We start from the raw sequence: 20,718 nt of genomic DNA, 5'->3' as shown, positions 1-20,718 counted from the left end.
TGAGCTTAAGTTCCCTCAATTTAAACTGAGGAAACGACCCGTGTATGTGGTAAATAGGGTTAACTGATTTGTGGCACTTGGTAGGAACTCAAACATTGGGAGCTTACAGCATTTTTTAAATAACAGTAAGGATATAAGGTAAGAAGGTAGTTTGCAGAACAGAGAGTTAACCTCACACAGGGAACAGTTGCCCCCACTTCAAGGACAGCAGCAAGATGACAAAGAAGAACAGGGATGCAAGTAACTGGTGAAAGGGAGGGTGAAGGAAGATGGCGAGTTTGTGCCTAATAGCATCTGTTTTCTTGTAAAGAGGCAATGTTCTCAACCAAGAGCGAAGGATATGGGCAGGAAGCTGTGAGAGAACAGAAAGGGTTCAAAATAGCTGTTGACAGGAATGGGAGAAAGAGCTGAGCAAAGGCTTCCTGTATAATTCTTTATCATAAACCTCCATTTCTATTGTTCTATTGGTAAGAAAAAACCCCGTGCCCAAGAGGCTGAAAGACTGAGAAACTGACATCATTACACACCTCAACCCCTAGGCCGACCTTCCAAGGGTGGGTAAGAAGAACTTTGCACTGTTAAACCCTGGGGGAAGCCCAAGGCAGGGCTATGTCTTTGGGAGAGGGAAATAAACTGACATCATCCCTTACCCCTGTGGTTACAGCGGGACTTTCCTGATGAGTAAGTGTGCATCACCAGCCAAAGCTCATCCCAACCCCCAACCTCTCCTGATTCTAGCGAGAAAATAATTCTCTTAAGAGGGTGGACATCAGAACTCTTAGGAATCAATCCAACACCCTCATTTAGCAGATGAGGACACTAAGTGACACAGGAATTTGGGGGCAGAGCCAGGATACAATTTTGGATGTCCTCACTTCCAAGCTGGGGCTTCTTCTACCACATTCTTTTAGTAGAACCTAACCAGGGGCCTCAGGCCAGTGTGTTAACAGCATTTTGCAGAAAACACCTGGCATTAGGAATTACATCCTGCCTTTTTTTAATCTTAATTTTTTGGTCATACTTCTCTCATTGTTAAAAAAACAAAAAACAAAAAACACCTTAAACATTCCTAATAGAGGCCGCTATTAAAAAGAAAGAATCTTATTCTCATCCTTACAGATGTTACGCAGCCTTACCTTGAGATATTTCTGGTAGTGACAGAAGCAGTTTAAGTGACCCTACTAGTATGCATCTTTTTTTTTTTTAAACTTAATATAATGTGGGCATCTTTCCAAACACTCTGCATATCTAATTGTTCCTTTCATAAATATGGTGAGGGACTTCCCTGTTGGCACAGTGGTTAAGAATCTGCCTGCCAATGCAGGGGACACAAGTTCAATCCCTGGTCTGGGAAGATCCCACACGCTGCGGAGCAGCTAAGCCCGTGCGCCACAACTACTGAAGCCTGTGCGCCTAGAGCCTGTGCTCCACAACGAGAGAAGCCACCACGATGAGAAGCCCGCGCGCTGCAACGGAGAGTAGCCCCTGCTTGACGCAACTAGAGAAAGCCTGTGCGCAGCAACGAAGACCCAACGCAACCAAAAATAAATATATAAATAAAACTAATTCTTTAAAAATAAACAAATGATTCTTTAAAAATAAACAAATGATTTGTTTGATAAACAAGTTCTTTAAAAATAAACAAACAAATGATAAATAAGGTGAGTTGAATTCCCTTCAATGATGATAATCAGGATTGATGGTGAAAGGAGAAAGGTCATATGTGGAAGTTGCTAGAATCCCCTGCCCATGTGTACCTTCCATGGCATGGAAAGTTACTAGTCTGGGGTGGAAGAGAGGCCGTATAATCAGTCCCCACCCCCCACAGACAAATGAATTTCTAGGAGTATCTAACAATAACTGGGTCGACAATGGACGGTATGTGCAACAGAAGGAAAACAGGAAGAGACAACAAAATGCCTCATGCTTTGAAAAAAGCATCTAGGGGAAACAATGTTGCTTGCTCTATAATAGCAAAAATCTCATTAGAAATCACTTCTATACTCCACTTTATAATGTATCATCAAAGTCAGGCTTTAAAAGTGGGGTGGGATGCGAGGGATGGTTATGTCTTTACCTGCAAGGCTGAAAAGCAAAAACAAAACAAAACAAAAACCAAGTAAATGCATAGTTATGTCTCTAAATTTCTAAGTCTTGTCTCAGCATTTGGTTAGTCTTATATGGAGCCCTCACCAAACCACAGGCAGGGAGGATCCAGCTTCATAAAATACCTACCACTGATCCTGCTGGGCTCAAAGAAGGGAGGTGCTTCTACCAGCAGGAAGGGAGGTAACAGCAGAACCACTGAGCAAGTAAAGCCGCTGGCTGTCCCAGCTGCTTCCTGGACAGTGGCAAATAGATACAGGAGATCAGAAGACACAAGGATGCAGGCAGGTATAAAGCACAGTAGAGAAACAATTTGAAAAGCCTTAGTGGAACGCTGAGAGTAGCTAAGCTTTCATATTTCTGTCTCAGTTTCATGTGCAAAGCCAGATTCTGGGGAGGGGAATCAACTTGGATTCCCTATGAGGTCTTTTCTCTCCGTCACTCAGACAGTCTTGCTTCCCCACCAGAGACACTGTGAGAGCCAGATGTACCCTGCACGGGCAGAGGTTTGTACCACAGGAGAACTACCCCAAATTATGAATCTTGGGAGTGTCTCCCTTATAAGATCCTTTTAAAGTAGAAATAGCCTCACAATCCTAAAACAGATGAAAGGTCAGACACATTCTCTCCCCAGTTCACATGGACTGTTTAATAATGGTCAAGAAGCAGAACAAGCCCCATTCTTAACCATGTTTTATCATGAATTGCCAAATGACTTATGGCTCTGATGGTGGGGACCTCCACCAAGTAGAAGAAAGGGATTAATCAAACCCAGTACATCAGGAGGCCCAAGGCAGGCACTGAGGACACTTACTGTGGGCGAGCCTCTTACAAGTTCTTGGTATGAATTACTATTTTAAATTTTTGGTTTGTGAAGAATATTGCATATGGGGTCCAGGATAAGGGAAGAGTCAGGAAACCTGTCACTGTGCAATACACATGGGAAAATGACCAGAGAACACATTCTTTCAGCATTTAAGTTCTAGATCCACATACATTTTCCTTTCTATAGCAGCCCTAATCACAAATGAAAGATTACTTTCACTTTAAATATTAGCAAAGGTTATTTCCTTGCATGTTTGAGAAACAGATGCAAGGACTGAGTACACACACCCAAAAATACTGGAACCAACTCCTCTCCCCACCTGTCTGCTGTCCTGATTTCTCCAGGTCAGCCACACCCAGGATTCCCCTTTTCTCACGCCGAGGCTTTCAAGTTTTCACAGGCTGGAATGTAGCATGAGCAAACCCAATGATTTTCAGAAGAGAATGATCTTATTTTCCTAAAAGAGCTTTCAGCCTGTCAGACACCTTCAAGGGTATTTTTCATTTTTAGCTTATAGAAATCTAATGATTTTTAAAACAACCATAAAAATCAAAGCTACCTGTCACTCTTAAATCTTAATGACTTCTAAGGTATGCACGGCATGGCTGACAAGCCAGGTTGGTGTTTTTTTCCCCTATGCTGAGACTGAGGGCAGAGAAAGCAAGATGCTCTAGTTCTGCCATCTATTAAAAAAGAATAGCCATACTATTCCATTTTGATTCTTTATCACAAATGTATGTCAGGGAGATTAAAACAGTCCCTCTAGTCTTTGAAGACACTTTAGGATAGGATATTTTTTCTAAGATGATGTGCTGGCAAAGTTATAGCAGTAGTAAGCAAATACGTGTTTCCAGATCAATCCCTGGAGAAGAACCCATGGACAGTGCAAGGAAAAGGAGCTTAAGTGATGGAGTTCAACCTGTAATTTTGAAGAGAGGACCAAGGCCCACATAGGTAAAGTGATCTGCCTGAGGCCAAACAGAGCCAAGATGACCCTTCTAGAGTTCAGTGCTCCTGCTCCCACAGCTCTAATCCTCTGTGCACCTCTGCAGGATGCTGCAGTCCTATCAAACATTCTGGGGCTGTGGTTACAGCTATGGGCACTGAGGCTGCAAACAGCATAGCCTGCAGCTCACCATTCATGCCTGATGACAGCACTAAGTGGAGGTTCAGATGCCTGCCTCAACACACCAGGATTTACTCTGTTAAAATAAAAAAGTGCTGTCAGTACAACACATGTAGGGCATTTCTCACAAGGCAAAAAGTTCTGATTCTCCTCTCCTGTAAGACATTCTCAAGCCTGGTTAACAGAAACCACACAGCTCAACACAGCAGCAGTAACACTGAGAATATGCTCTCCAATAGCAAAATAATGCAAGGCACATATGTAATTTAAAATGTTCTAGCAGCCACATCAAAACAGTATAAGAAAAACAGGTAAAATGAGCTTTAGTACCTTATGTAACTTAATATGTCAAAAATGTTATTGTTGCAATATGTAACTGATACAAAATTTGAGATTTCATTCTAAATGTTATTTACTTAGGGGATCCTCCTTTTAACAGACCTTTTTTTCTGTTTTTACCAAGTGATGTTAACTAGCAGACATACTCCAGCCCAGACTCACAGTAAAGGCATTTATTGGACAGGTACCACATGCTAGATCCATAAAAGGCACTCGCTAGGGACTCAGAACTCCCAAGGCGAGACTAAGGAGGCAGGTTATAGACATGGCACATAGAAGAAAACAGATACCAGAAGATTTTAAGGTCACACAGCTAATAAGTGCCAAGGCAGAAAGAAACCAGATCTGATGGCAACGCCTGTTCTCTTTCTATTCTCTTTGTGCCCCACCTGCTTTCTTGAGAGCCAGTATGTGAAACATCTACATTTACTACATGTGAGAAAAAGATCTGGGAAATGCAACAGTGTACAGTTACACCACGTAAGTAACAAATTAATCCCAGGCTTAGTATCCAAGCCAAACTTTTCTTTCCAGTACCATCTATCATACTTTATAAATCCACATCATTCTAGAGTTTTGTGCACTGCATTATTAAAAAAACCACATTGCACCCATTTTCTTAGGTCATTACCTCCAAACGCATGTCTTTGACGGCCATAGAGATTTTGATCAAGATGTCCCCTAAACACAAACTCCAGCCTCCCTCTCCCTTCGAACAATCATGTTCATTCAGTCACTCAAAAAATACTGACTGAGCAACCACGGGCCAGGTAGTATTGTGGGTGTTGGGGATAAAGTGGCAAACAGGACATATGGGGTCCGTGCCCTCACATGGTTTACATTCTAGAGGGGAAGATGAAAAACATATAGTATCAGGTGCAGAAAAATGATAGGAAGAATGAAAGGGGAGGGGCATGTAATGATTTTAGTCTACCCTCATTATTTATTAGGTTGAACCACATGAAATTACTGATATTCAACCATTTCTAACTTACAGAACAGGCAATTTCATTTGGTTCAAGCTAATAGCTTCATTTCATCAGGAAACATTCAATGCTTCTGATGGACTAGGGAATATTTAAATACCTGAAAAGCAGAAGACACACAGACGAGGTAGGAGAGGCGTTGGGTACAGCGAGCCCAGAGTTAACAGACTGGAAGAGCAGGATGGACTGAGGTGATGGTCTGGGTGAATGGATGGGGAATGCTGATAGGAGCTACCAAGTGGTTTACTCTCTGTGGTACTTCTCCCCACTGCTCTGGCTCAAGTAGCAGACTGCAGTTACCTGTCTCCATCCAGAGCATTCTGGGAAGTGGTTACTTCCCCCAGGAATGGGAGGTGGGGGCAGCATGAGGATGGGGTCCCTAGGAGACCACCCATTTTCTTGTGACTTCTTCAGCTACTTCTAAATGCAGAGAAAGCCCAGGATCTTGGCAGTCCATTATTGTTGGCAGTCCAATATTTTGGTAAAGGAACATTATAGATTCCTTGTGCAGTTAAGTAACAGAAAATCCCTAGCTCAGGAACCAACTATTGATCTGAACATCACGAAAAGACAACCAGACATTACGTGCCTCCTGATATGATGCAGAAAGATTCTCACCAAGAATTCAAACCTGGTTCCGATCAGGCCTCTGGAGTTAAGCACTGGTTTACAGTAAACACAGGGGACAGGGGAAGACACTAAATGAGACTTAAGGATGCAATCAGTAAAATCCAGCATGTGGGGACACTATAGGAAAAAAAGAAAAAAAGGCTTCTCTGGACCCTCATTTCAACAAACCAATTACAAAAAAAAAAAGTCTGTGAGACAATAGGGAAAAAGAGAACACTGCCTAGACATCTAATACTAAGGAAATATTAAGTAATTTGTTTTTTAAAGAGTTCTTTTAAAGTTACAAACTGATAAATGTTGAAGCTGGGAATTAGGAACTTGAGCGTTCATGATGATTCTTCTATTTTGTATCTGTGGGCCTGTGTCCCCTTTCCCCCAAGTCCCCACACACTGTCCACTTGAGCTGGGAACGATCGTACAGGAGGAGCCTGAGCATTTTAGATGACTGCTCACCTGTCAATGAACTGATCAATAATGACGATATCGCCAGGCTGAATCTCTTCCTTCAAGGAACCGCAAGCTGTGGTCACTATGACATGTGTACAGCCCTCCTCCTTCAGAGCCCAGATGTTCGCCTGATAGTTGACTTTCGAAGGCATGATGGTATGCTGCCTCCCATGCCTAAGGAAAGAGAGTAAATATATTAAATATGGTAGAGGAGTGAGCAGGGCATTTTTAATACTCTTGGAAAAGAAAACTCACTTACAGCAGTGCCTTCCAGCCCTTCCCACCAAAATGCTTTCCTTGGCAGAGGAAGAGTGAGAACAGGCCAGGCAATAACCAGCCTACTTTAAGTATAAACTATTTGGTTTTGAAGTGCAGACTCGGGACTTCCCTGGTGGTGCAGTGGTTAAGAATCTGCCTGCCAGTGCAGGGGACACGGGTTCGAGCCCTGGTCCGGGAAGACCCCACACGCCACGGAGCAACTAAGCCCGTGCGCCACAACTACTGAGCCTGCGCTCTAGAGCCCGAGAGCCAAAACTACCAAGCCCACGTGCCACAACTACTGAAGCCCACGCGCCTAGAGCCCGTGCTCCGCAACAAGAGAAGCCACCGCAATGAGAAGCCCGTGCACCGCAACGAAGAGTAGCCCCTGCTCGCCGCAACTAGAGAAAGCCCGCACGCAGCAACGGAGACCCAACACAGCTGAAAATAAAAATAAATAAAGTGCAGACTCAATTTACATTTCATATTTTACTTTCCTATCAAGAGTAGGTAACAGCTTACTTAGAATTCACTCTCCAGTAAAATGTGCCATGTCTATCCTGTGGGGCACCAACACCCCAGAATCTGAGGCATCTGGTCTCTCATAAGCCATGACATGGAAAACAAGAGGTGCCAAGGAAGAAACACCCAAAATAGAAACTCAAGTTTCCAGTCTAATCTCTCTATTCTTTTCTGCCCGATCACCCAAATAAATTAATGAAACATTTAAAATATTAGATTTCCCAGTTGTTTATGTTGACATCAGCAGGTATGGTCCAAGAATGGATCACCTCATGCATCATTACTGTTATGGGCTGAATTATGTCCCCTCCAAATTCTTAGGCTGAAATCCTAACCCCCAGTACATCAGAATGTGACCGTATTTGGAGACAGGGTCTTTAATGAGGTAATTAAGTTAAAATGAAGTCATTGGGGTGAGTCCTAATCCAACACGAATGACGTCCTTATAAAAGGACACAGACATACACAGAGAAGAACATGTGAAGACATAGGGAGAAGACAGTCAGGTACAAGCCAAAGAGAGGGGCCCGGAACAGATCCTTCCCTCCCAACCTCAGAAGGAACCAACCCTGCTGACCCCTTGATCTCCAACCTCTACCCTCCAGAACTGTGAGGAAACAAATTTCTGTTTCCACTCAGTCTGTGGCACCTTGTTATGGCAGCCCCAGCACACTTAACACAACCGCTAATAATTTCGTGTCACGCTTCAAACAAAATCCAAATACTCTGCCATGGCGCTCGTATCATCTGGGCCCAGCCTACAAACGGCAACGTCAGTCCTTACCTTTATCCCTACCCACCGGGGCTCAGCCTCACTGGCCTCGCTGCTTAGCTACACTCATTCCTGCTCAGCCTTGGCTCGCACATCACCTCCCCAGAGGAGTGCTTTCCACGACCACTGCATCTCCATCACATCACTACCCCCTGACCTTATTTTTCTTTCTGGCACCTGTTGGCCACTCAAACTATATATTTCCTTCTCAGTGTCCGTCTTTCCCACTAGCATCAGCCCTGAGATGGTGAGGCCCTTATCTGTCTTCCCTGCTGGTACCTAGAACTGGACTTGCTATATGAGTAGTTCAATCTGTTGGACGAAAAACTGAGTACTTACACACACACTCTTTCCCCCTATCTCTCTCACGCATACCCCCCCACACCCACCCACCCAGTGTGCCAGTAAACAGCCAGTAACGGGAACTTGATTTCTAAAATTCTTTTAAAAAATTCACACGTTAGAGGGTATATTTATAAGCAGTATTTCACAGAGAGTTAAAATTATCCTGAGCTGCTTGAAAAAGTACAAACATCACAGGTAATGTTCTGCCACAGGAAGGCTAAGTGTCAAGAGACCAGTGGTCTTCACATGTGATAATGCAGAAACAGGCTTTCAAGGAAGTAACAACACACAAAAATCTCACTTTGTACGATAATGATTAAAAGTTTGGGCTTTGAAGTAAAACTGCCTGGGTTCAAATCCTAGCTCTGCCACTTACCAGCTGTGTGACCTCATCAAAATCACTCAGCTCTCTCAGCCCCCAATGTTTTTTTTTTTGATCTGTAAAATGGATAATAAAAACCTGCACCACAGGGTTGCTATCCAATATCCCTTGTATCATTCCATACTGATATTTTGAAATAAACTTTAATGTCTCTTCTGATCACCAACAACAGAATTAAGAATATGGAAATAATTTGTACATAATTGCAGACAAGCATTAGCATATCAGGGTTTTTACCCCAAGGTCATAAACGACCTCTCAGAAGGTGGAAGTCCATGAATGCCCAGAAAGTATGGTAGTCCCCGCTTATCCACAGGAAATGCGTTACAAGACCCCTCTGTGGCTGCTTGAAACTGCGTATAGTACTGACCTCTATATACGCCATGTTTTTTTCCTATACTAACAGGTGGGTAGTGTACACAGTGTGGATACGCTGGACAAAGGGATGACTCCTGACCCGAGCAGAGGGGGTGGGACGGCACACGATTTAAAACTTATGAATTGTTTATTTCTAGACTTTTCCATTTAATACTTTTGGACCACAGTTGACTATGGGTAACTGAAACCGTGGATAAGAGGGGACTCCTGTACATGCATTTTTCTAAGGCTGGTCTCCAAATCTCTGATTAGATTTTCAAAAGAAATTCACATATCAAAAGGAGTTAAGAACCACTGCATAGAGTGGTTCACAGTCCGACACACTTCAGTTCAGCTGGCAAGAGTATAAAACCTTCACCATGGGGCTACAACACGAACCATTTTCTCTTACAGTCTGGAAAAAATTAAGCGTTTATCCAGCAATGACCACAGACCAACAAAGAAGGTTGCCTGAAATCAACCCTATGCGACCATCTAGAACTAAAATTTAGTTTTACTGGACTCAGCAAAGCCACTTCCGTTTCAAAAATGCAGTGTGGCAGACAGACCCTAGGGTGGTCTTCATTTTCATGCTCTGAATAATTCCTTCCTTCTCGACTGTGGGTGCACCTGAGATGCTTCCAACCAACAGAACACAGCGGAAGGTGCTGGGAGTCACTCCCATGATCAGGCCCCAGCCTGCCAGCATGCACTACCTGGCCCTCCTGCTGGCCTTGCAGCAGCAAGCTGCTGTCTTGTGAACTGCCCACGGGGAGGGCCACAAAGCAGGGAACATGGACAGCCTCTAGGAACTGACGGCCTCAGTCCTTCAACCCTGAGGAACTGAGTTCTGCCAACTCCTACGTGAGCTTGAACGAGGACCTGGAGCTCCAGATAAGAACAAGCACTTAAATATACCCATGTGACACAATATATACTTGTGTGACCCTGAAGAGGACCCAGATGAGCTGTGCCCACACTCCGGTTACCTGGAAACTGGGGGATAATGTATGCTGTTTCAGGCTGCTAAATTTGTGGTCATTTGTTATGCAGCAATAGAAAGCTAATACATGCAGTCTGACTAATTTCTAACTGTGTGATAAAATGACTTGCTCTTGTCTTTAGGGAACAGCACGAGCCTTGTCAAGGCAATAAGGGTGTAGACACCACAGAGAACCCACTTCAGCGACCTGAAACCCACTCCCCACAAATCTAGAACTATTACTACACAAGGGGTCATGAATGAAGCAGTTTTTCTTGATCTTGTTAACTAGAAGATAAAAGACAGAAAAGAACAAACGAAAACATTTCCTCTTGCAGCTAGAACTGAAAGCAGAGCTTCAAGTTTAGTCAAATCATTGCATCACTCATTGGATTGTTCTAAACATTTTCCCAACCTAAGGGGGGATGGGCAAGATCTTTAATCTCCAAAGTCAGTAAAACCTACCCCGAAACCGTAAGCGATAAAGATGACTCAGATGCTATGGCTCCACCAACACATTAAAAACTCATACCTGCATCATTACTCTTTTCAGAATTTAAGTTAAATTTAAAATGTCCTTTAGTAGTAACATTCAAAAGCTTGAAATACGTTACCTTGCAAGGAGGACGCAATCAACATTCTTTATCTTCCCCAAAATTAAGGCATCAGAAGGCTGCACATAGTGAAAAATGGTTACAAGTCAGTGATTTAAAAACACATATAGAAACAATCAAAAAGCTGCCATTTCAATTGTTCACTTGTAGTAGGATTCATAGAAACTTGGGGTCTGAGGGTATTTTTCAAAGAAGTAAAAGAGTCTAGATTTGATGGATCAACTTAGTCACTCAATATTTACTGAGCCCTCTCTACCAGTACAGAGATTCGTAAGACTTAGAAGCGTGCGTGGGTAGGTACCATTTAGTAAGATCTATTTGTAGCAAGCACCCCTGGGGACTCTGACACCACACTGATCATACACAGATGTGTCAAGGCTATTTGGCAGGTTCAAGAACAGGTGTGAGTGAAATGCGAAAGGAATAGGAGGCCACTATCAGGGAATTTAAGAACTCAGCACTGAAACCATTTGCTGTGTTAACCAGGTCTAAGATGGCCACAAGATGACCTCAGGTAATGGAGGAAAAGGTCTGAGAACCTAGGAGGTTAAGAAAACATGAGGCTAAGAAGTGAGCAAGCTGACGGCAGGACTTGGAGGATACGGGATCAAATCTAAGGACTTCGCTGAAAAGGAGGGTTTGGTTGGGATTGCCAAATACAGGGATCTTCGCAGGAGGATCAGAGGAACCACAGCATTTGGAAGTAGCCCTATGGAGTTAGGAGAAGGCAGACACCCTCACCCTGGCTGGATGACACAAGGGCTGGGAGAACTAAACAGCCTCCTTTTATTTTTATTTTTTTAAAATTTTATTTATTTATTTATTTATTTATGGCTGTGTTGGGTCTTCATTTCTGTGCGAGAGCTTTCTCTAGTTGCGGCAAGTGGGGGCCACTCTTCATCGCGGTGCGCGGGCCTCTCACTATCGCGGCCTCTCTTGTTGCGGAGCACAGGCTCCAGACGCGCAGGCTCAGCAATTGTGGCTCACGGGCCTAGTCGCTCCGCGGCATGTGGGATCTTCCCAGACCAGGGCTCGAACCCGTGTCCCCTGCATTGGCAGGCGGATTCTCAACCACTGCGCCACCAGGGAAGCCCCAGCCTCCTTTTAATAGAAAAGGAGTGTTTTATTTCCAATTCAGTTATGCAGTTGTGTTCTCAGTCCCCCCAAAATCCCCCTTTGGGCCAGGGTGTACTAAGAAAAGGCCATTAGATATTTCCTCCCATTTGTTAAAGACTGTGGTATGACCGATAGGCCCCAAATTAGAAGCTGATTTGAATGCAGTGATCTGGAGAGTACAGTTCCTGTGTTTGAAATGAGCATCTGGCTTCTAGGGGTATAATTAAGAAATTATTTGTACACATTTAAAAGCCATGTTCTCAGTAGTCAAGTCCAAGGCAATCTCAGGGATACTGTCTCAGTTGGCAGAACCCAATAACAGAACTCCTGGCCTCTCTCAGCCTGGGGCAGGCAGCCCTGTGCTGCCAAGACAAAAGCAATTTAAAAAAATTTTTTAACTTAAAAATCAAGCCAGCAGGGAGAAAGAAAAAAGCTAGTATGTCTCCACTAACTGGATATTAACCTTGCCAAATGGAGTGTCCACATATTTTTCGGTTCTTCCTTCTAAGATTTCTGGATCATCCAGGCCTGTCCCACCAATTATTCCAATCTGAAGGAGACAATAAAAAGATACCACATTTGATCAGTTTGCAGTAGAAACAAAATGATTATTTTAAGCAAATTCATTTATCCATACTCATATGCTCTTCTCCATTCCTGCTAAGCCCTAGTTGTTTTAAAAATCTGAACATTCCTGAAAAGCAGTCATTTATTCAGCAAACATTCGAAAGCCTTCTATATTCCAGAAATAACCAAAGCATGAGTCACCTTTTTGGACTAAATCACATTTTTGCTGACTATTTGAATAACAAATTAGCATGGAAACGTACTTCAACTAGTTTAAATCATAAAGCCAAACCTAAAAATAGGTAAATATGGTTGGAGAAAGTACTTTCTAACCAATTTTATTATCTCTACTAAGTGCGTGATGGAATAAATGTTCAAAAAACAACTAGGATAGAAAATATTCAGCATTTCCATTTGGTAAGGATTTCTCTTCAGTACCGTACTTGATAAAGAAACGAGAGATTTTCTTTCCTATGCCACTAAAATCAGAGCTGTAAGGGATCACAGATAGAGGAATCTGGAATAGCATGAAAAGTTAGCCTCATTTATATTTATGAAATCCAACTGTCATTCATATACACGTAAATGTAAGTAAGTAATTCAAAGGTCTGTAGTTCCAAATTATTTTTAAGTGTCATATTGCATTTTCCAGACATTAACTTAATTGTCCTCATCTTCAGGAAGTAATTTGAGTTTAAAAACCCTGATATTACCCTATAGAGTTAATCTAATTTGATGATTAAGACACCTGAACAAAAACAATTACAGAGATAACTAAATATATTAACTAAACTGTTAACTAAAAATGAAATAACTGAAATCATTAGGAAGGTTTCCCTGGGTTGATACTTCCTAAAGGAAAAATACTATTTAAATTGTCAGCAACAGGCTACAGAGATGACTCTTTACTAGAAACCTAATAAAAAGTCACGTGAGCATGTTTTTTTCAATGAACAGCTTTAAATCTATTGTCACTTGAGTAAAATTTCTACTCAAAGAAAGTAGCTCCTTGAGAACAAAACTCCAATGTTAAAAATTAACTGAACATCTGAATTAATTTTGAGATCAGGTTACACAGTTGATTTATACTAGTATGTGGGAAAATAGTTACCTCTCTGGCCCTATTTCCTAGAAAAATAAATCAACAAAATAAGAAAAAGGGCGACTGAGTAAGATTTTTACAAAGAACTGCAGGTTACATGATTTAGTACTTGGAAAGCATCCCACGACTTCCTCAAGTGGCTAAACCAGTTTTTGAAGTTGCTGCCACCTTGTGGTACATTGTTGAAACCACAGCAGGTTACATATTCTACAGCAAGTCAACATTTTTCTTTGTTACAACTTAACATCGTAGGTAAAGACTAACCAATACAGGACTGCAGTTTTCAAATCAACAGAAGTGTTCACTTAAGTCAGTGGGTTTAAATTCATTTCAGTTCAGTAGAAATTTTTAAAATCACACTATTTTATGAAATCCTAACCCTTCCTGTAGCTGGTGTCTTTATCATTTCATGTAAGGCCGAAGCACCACAGATCATAGTTGGGATGGGGTAGGGGGTGTAATGAACTGTCCAGCCCATGTCATCACCTCAGACCACCGAACTGAGTTGCTGACTTTGAAATTACTCTCAGCCTACCCTCTGGGGACTCTTCTACTCATGGAAATGTCTGGTGTTTTTTTGCTTCCTTTTTTTTTTAAATACTACCACTCTGACTTGGCTATTTCTGGCCGTTCCCCTGGGCCACGGCATCTTGCATTCTGGATTTAACACTGGATTCAGACTCGTATATACAAAACAAACCAGACTTGGTTTTAAAACCACCCTCTGTTTAGGCAAGCCAGCCCAGCCTCACAGCAGTGAATAAGAAATGCCAGTTGGGGTCTTGCTGAAGTTCAGTGCCCTGGAGCCCACCCTCAGCAGCCCCAAGCTTCAGCCCAAACCATGCTGGCTGCATGATGACCATGCACTGGGTAGCTGTTAACTCAGCCCTCAGTGAGGAATATTTAGTACTGGGTGTGAAAACAAGAGCCATTACAGCTCGTCAGAAAGGCCAGGATGTGTTCTCTGGCACTGGAATTATCTGCAGGAGAGCCCGTCCAGTCAAACTGGCTCAAGTTGTTTCTCAAAACCCATATCTTGGAAGGGACACAGGACAAGTGTAGCAACTGAGTACAGCCACACCAGGGAACTCAATCGCTAACCTTTTTCTTGCTGCAGACGGAGGCCAGCAGTGCCAAGATGTGGCAATGTCGCCACCTGCCGGCTCCATGGTAAAGTATAACTATGGGACGAAACTCCCAAGCACCAGTGGCCTAACTGTCATTCCCCTCCAGCCTCTAAATTCAAATGGTCAGCTCAGTACCTGCCTTGATAAAGTAACTGTGTCTTCGCATTTACATGTCACAGGCACTGTGGCCAAGTTCTCCAGGGGCCTTACCTCATTTAATTTTCACATCCACCCTGTAAGATGGGCCCTATAGTGTAACACCCATTTTATAAAAGAGGAAAGAGAAACACAAAACTTAAAAGAAATTTGTCCAAAGAGCAAATTATAAAGAGCAAAGCTGGGATTGGAACCCAGGTCTTTCATACTCAACCACTATGATGTACTACCTCCCAGTATCCCCTGGAATCCTTGATAAACACCACAGCCTATTAGAAATTTGTCTCCATGTTATGAAGAAACTGATCCTCAGAGTTCAAGTTCTGGACGAAGGTCACAGAGCAAGCATGGAAACAGCAACTCTGGGCACCTGAGTGAACCACCTTGGAAGGGAGGGGGCTGTCCATGCATGACCTCATGCATACTTACCAGGCTTCCTAGGCCAGAGGCATCGCCCTCAGTCCAAGCAGTCCTAGGAATGCTTAGGAAAAGTGTTCAAGGTCTGAGATGGAATTTCTGGGCCAATTCTGCCCAGCCAGGACTTCTTCACTACACAAGATAAAGTTCTGAAATAAGGACCCCCTGGTCCATCAAGGCCATTGCTAGATTTTAACAGCAAGTTGATTCATCCCACACTTTTCCACTTGCAGACCACCAAGCCAAACTCCTCAAAAAGAAGAGATGGTTTGACTTCCTCTCTGAGACTGTGTAAGCATTTAATCTAAATGTTGTCTTACCCGGCCAGAATGGTCACTTCCAACGATGCCAAAAGGGTTCACAGCAACCCCTACCCTGTGTCCACATCCCCTGGTACCAGCCACAGGAGATTTCACGTACCCCACTGGGTTTCAACAGCCGCTCACCATCACTTTATACTACATGGAGGAACCTAGCACTCCATGAAGTGGAGAATTTCATTCTTTTCTTATGGCTAATATTCCATTGTGTATATATATACCACTTCTTTATCCTTTCATCTGCTCATGGGCACTTAGGTTGCTTCCATCAACATTTGTTATTTGTAGACTTTTTGATGATAGCCATTTTGACAGGTGTGAGATGATCTCATTGTGGTTTTGATATGCCTTCCTTTGATGATTAGCGATCATCAAAGAGCAGGATTTGACTATGTTTGGAAATAGGGTCTTTGAAGAGGTAATTAAAGTTAAATGAGGTCTTGGTGGGGGGAGTGCTAATCCAAAATAACTTCAGGTTCAGAACATCCGTGGTTTTTATTTAACCAACCTCTCCTTGCAAAGTCAAGATATTATTCTAATGGGTAGACACCCTCTTTGAAGATACAATTCACCTCCTGAAGTGGTCAGTGACTTTTTGAGGAGGATTTTCCTCCAAGCTTACTGTACTCTGTAGCACTCTCCTTCACTTGTGGAAGGACATAGGATTCTTCCTGGTGCTCCTCCTGAGTCAGCTGCTGGATACTAGAATCCCCAGGGGAGCTTTCAGTACCAAAGCCCAGGTCCCAGATTCCAGATATTCTAATTGAGCAAGACAGAGTTGTTATTTTTCTTAAAGCTCCTCAGGTGGTTCTAATGTGTAGCCATAATTGAGCACCCTTGCTCTAGGGCCCAGATCATAATTTCTAAAATCTGGGCTAGCTGAGCATCATAGGCTGAATAATGGCTCCTGCAAGAGAGCCTCTCAGCATTCTAATTATGAGAACCTGTGCATGTTACCTGTGTGATTAATGATTTTGAGATGGGGAGATGATTCTGGATTATCTGGGTGGACCCTAAATGTAATCACAAGGGTCCTTTTAAGAAGGTCAAATGAGGAAGAAGGCGATGTGATGATGGAAGCAGGGAGAGAAAAGGCGATGTAATGTAGGGCCCAGAGCCAAGGAACGCTGGTGATCTCTAGAAGCCGGAAAAAGCAAGGAAACAGATACTCCCTTAGATCCTCCAAGAGGACCTGCCCTACTGACATCTTGATTTTAGCTCCATAGGACTCATTCTGGACTTCTGACTGTTGTAATTGTTAAGCAACTACACCTGTGTTGTTCTATGCCATCCAGTTTGTGAGAGCAGCCAAGGAAACTAGTTCACTAAGAAACACCTGAGGAGCTTGTTAAAAATGCAGATGCCCAGCCTTTTCAAAGCTCCACGGCCAATGGTTATCACATTTTAGTGGGCACCTGAATATACTGAGGCTCTTGAAAATCCAATTTGCTGCCCACCTCCCCATTACAGATTCAGCAGGATTGGGGAAGGGCCCAAGAATTTGCATTTCTAACAAATTCCCAGGAGGGTGCAGATGCAGCACAGGCTTTGAGAACTACTGCTTTAGATGCTTTTGAGGCACAGACTAGAATACCATGATTATAATCACAATCAAAAAACCTTCCTCAGAGATTTCCCTGGTGGTGCAGGGGATAGGAATCCGCCTGCCAGTGCAGGGGACACGGGTTCAAGCCCTGGTCTGGGAAGATCCCACATGCCGCGGGGCAATTAAGCCTGTGCGCCACAACTACTGAGCCTGAGCTCTAGAGCCCGTGAGCCACAACTACTGAGCCCGCGTGCTACAACTACTGAAACCTGTGTGCCTAGAGCCCGTGCTCCACAAGAGGAGCCACCTCAAGATGGAGCCCGCGCACTGCAATGAAGACCCAAAGCAGAGACACACACACACACACACACACACACACACACACACACACACACACACACACACACACACACACACACACACACACACACACACCCCTTTCTCAAAGCAACAACAGCAAAAAAGCCCCCAGCTCTGTTTTCCTCTGCTGCTCAGGACACCAACCTGGCTGCTTCATCTCCTTACCAGGCGGTCTCTGTCTCAGGGATTTATAGCCCAGGGGTCCTCAACCAAGTGCTGAGGCTCTCCTGGGAGGTGCCTGGAAATCCACGGGGAAATTTCTGGCTGCCACAATGACTGGAGGGAGTGCTACCAGCATTTTTTGGGGAGAGGGGACCCAGGATGTGTTCTATGTCCTACAATGCTCAGGACAGTTATACTAAGGGAAGAATTGTCGTGCCCCAAATGGCATTGTGTCTCTAGGCAAAAAATGAAGGCTCATTGGTCATTTGGTTTCTAACTGGGGCCTGTGGGTTGTCCACCAGTTTCTCAAGGTCACTCAAGGACTTTCAGTGTGAAGGCCTTTGCTGGCCGCACTCAGCCATCGAAAAAGAGAGCTTCAAAGGCCTGTTCTCCAGTCTAGACTTGACCGTCCCCCTTAATATTTTTGTTTATAGCCCACTACCCAACTGTGATGGGACCATATCCCCTCCTTGTCATAGCAACCATGTAAACAAGACTTATTTTTAATCCCTCAGAGTAAAAGCTGGGCAGCTGCCTAGGGGAGCCATGGCCCATTACAGGAGCCCTCCAGAATGCCAGAGATCGGTTCAGCCCTCTACATGGCCAAGCATGCCACTGCTCGTGGCTGTTGCCGGAGGACACTGTCTCCCTGAGGTCCTCCCAGACAGTGGCTGCTACTAATACTATGGGAGAGTGTCCACTGGGCACTCGGCAGGCAGCTTGCTTCATGCAAACACTCTACACTCCCTTTTCCTTAAGGCTGCATGACCTTTGTCAACAGAATAAAACAGGGCACAGGGACCACATGTCAGATTTCAGAAATGGCTCACAACATCTAGTTGGTGGAATGCCAGGCTCTAAGCCAATTCTATCACTATCTAGGTCCAACTATAATTCTGGACTCCTTAGGTGACCTTTCTGGGCCTCAGCTTTATGTCCACAAAAAGAGGTTTGTGTGGTTATATGGTAAGGAACACTCCAGCTCTATATTTTATGATCTGGGGATAGGATACGGTTTTCATTAGCTTATTTTGCTCTGGACACTAGCATTTCATGTTTTCTATATAGGATGTTGCCTCAGCAGTCTGGCAGAAATGGTGTAGGAATCATGGATTTGCAACAGCAAAATTTTCACCTGTTCTAACCCCAAAGAGAAAAATCAGCAGGCAGGCCTAGCACTATTTGTACCTATTAATTTTATATTCAGCAGCTGGCCAAGAACAAAACTATACATCATTCAATATTTACATCAGGGCTGTAATCACAGTGCCCATTCTGCACTTAAATGCACTGCACTAATTTTACAGGGAAACTGTGTGGTAGGGAGAATGCAAAACCAGGTTAAAGTGAGACTTTTAAATACCACTGCTCTCTATTTTTAATGTCACTCTAAGTGTATTCTTGTAAGGGAAAGGCAATAGTTTCCTGCTTGTCCACTGAAAGCTGTGGCCTATCATAATTTAATTTTTGGAGAAAAGATGTTCAAAATTAATCTCAGCTCCCTCACTTAGAAGCACTACCATTTAATAAGTTTCAGCCATGTGCTAGAAAGACAATACAATTCTAACGTCTCAGCAAACCCTGCAGTAATGTTCCCATTTTACTGAAATGAAAAAGAGCTTCATAAAAATTCTGCTTTGTTCTCCATGACTGATAAGGAAGAGGCATTCTACAATATTTGTTTAATGCAAGATTCTTTTCAAAATGGCAAAGGGAATATAGTACCTAAATGTGACTGCAACTCTCCCCTACCCACCCCCTGACATCAAGTGTCTGAAAGCTGCAAGGGCCTACTAAGCTAATCACTCTGGTTGATTACATACTGATCTCAGAGATTTGCCTTCTCCAGGGGGAACTGAACACAAAACGCGGAGTCAAGAGAGATACTTGAAGGCGACGGACCTTCCTATCTCACGGCCAAGAATTTCTAAAGCCAAACAAGTCAACTGAGTTTTTAGCTGATCATAAACAGCCTGGAAGAGATCTTAACTTTGATCCTGTTTATTTCTGTGTACTGCAATTCTACAGTCTCTCCCTGCGAGGCATCAACCAGGAAGAAGTGCGTCAAAGCCCCAGAGAAACTTGTTGCAATCCTCGGAACTCGTGCCCTCCTCCGGCCAAAGCTCCCACTGCACAATGATGCCTTGTACCGAGACCTCTGAGGACCAAGGGCACAAGGAAACTGATCCCTAACTTTCAAGGTTGCCAACAAAGCAGTTTAAAGCCAGAGGCCTCCAAACAGAGAGTGGCCCAGTATTCCTATACTCCATTTCGGTCTTCTAAAAAACTCTCAAGAGTTCCCAAAGCAGAGAAGGCCTAAGTTTAGAACACACAAAAAAGCCGGAAGCTTGCAAAAGATCAAGCATGCAGTTTAACCACGTGGGCCGCGGGCAGAGAGCCAAGTCAGAGAGGAAGCGTTGAAGTCGGTCGGGGCTCAAGGAGCCCGTCTCAGCGGTTGCAGGTGCCCACCCACCTGGCACACCCGCTAGCCCCGGCCAGACGCATCTGCCCAGAAAGGTGCTCGGGAAGGGTTGGGCGCGGGTGCAGCACCGGTCCGCTGTCCCTCTCTGAAGGGCTTGCCTACCCCCTGCGCGCTGCGGATGCAGCTGAGACCAAAGGCTGGGGGACGACGCTGCAATTGTTCTCTCTCCCCCGCTCGCTGCCCCTGGGCTAACCGGCCTCAGACCCTCCCCGCACTGGCTGGGCGCACGGCCCAGAGGCGCGGTCTCCCTGGGTGGGAGCGGGATCGTACAGGGCACGGAGGACCGCAGCAGCCGGGACGACTAATCTCACCTTCACGGCCGCGGGAGTGGCACCTGAGGCCATGGCTGCGCGAGGAAGAAGCGACGGCCTCGGGCGGGGTGGAGACGTGGAGCGGCGGAGCGGAGCGGTTTCAGGCGCTCGGCCCGGGGCTGAGCAGCGAGGTCCCGGGGGCGGCTGTGGCTCCTCCTCTTCCTCCCCGGGACAGCTGGATTGGCTGCTGGTGTGGGCTCTCCCCCGCCACCCCCCCCCCTCAATTCGAGGTTCCAGTGTCCCGCCCTGTTTGCAGACCTTTCCGGTTCTCCGTTGATTTTTTTTCGACCCCCAGTTATAACTAACGGGCTCATGATAGTAAGAATAATGGAGACCGATGATTGAGTACTTATGTTGTTC

The 20,718-nt window shown here is 44.3% G+C and overlaps 1 protein-coding gene across 2 annotated transcripts in view; it reads right to left on the bottom strand.

Annotated features, from left to right (window-relative positions):
- The window catches only part of MTAP (methylthioadenosine phosphorylase), a 38,485-nt gene extending 17,976 nt beyond the window's left edge, over positions 1 to 20,509 (bottom strand). For both annotated transcript variants that reach the window (XM_061199120.1, XM_061199121.1), the window contains exons 1-4: positions 20,359 to 20,509; positions 12,272 to 12,358; positions 10,693 to 10,751; positions 6,467 to 6,634 (exon numbers count right to left, since the gene is read on the bottom strand). In XM_061199120.1, the coding sequence (XP_061055103.1) occupies positions 6,467 to 6,634; positions 10,693 to 10,751; positions 12,272 to 12,358; positions 20,359 to 20,391 (347 nt within the window). In that variant the 5' untranslated portion in view covers positions 20,392 to 20,509. The remainder of the gene's footprint in view (positions 1 to 6,466; positions 6,635 to 10,692; positions 10,752 to 12,271; positions 12,359 to 20,358) is intronic.
- Positions 20,510 to 20,718: the final 209 nt, after the last annotated feature.

This window comes from Eubalaena glacialis, chromosome 9 (assembly GCF_028564815.1).
Source record: "Eubalaena glacialis isolate mEubGla1 chromosome 9, mEubGla1.1.hap2.+ XY, whole genome shotgun sequence".
Classification (NCBI taxonomy): Eukaryota; Metazoa; Chordata; class Mammalia; order Artiodactyla; family Balaenidae; genus Eubalaena; species Eubalaena glacialis.
Note: the sequence above shows the minus strand (reverse complement) of the source record. Positions and strands in the feature narration are given on the sequence as shown.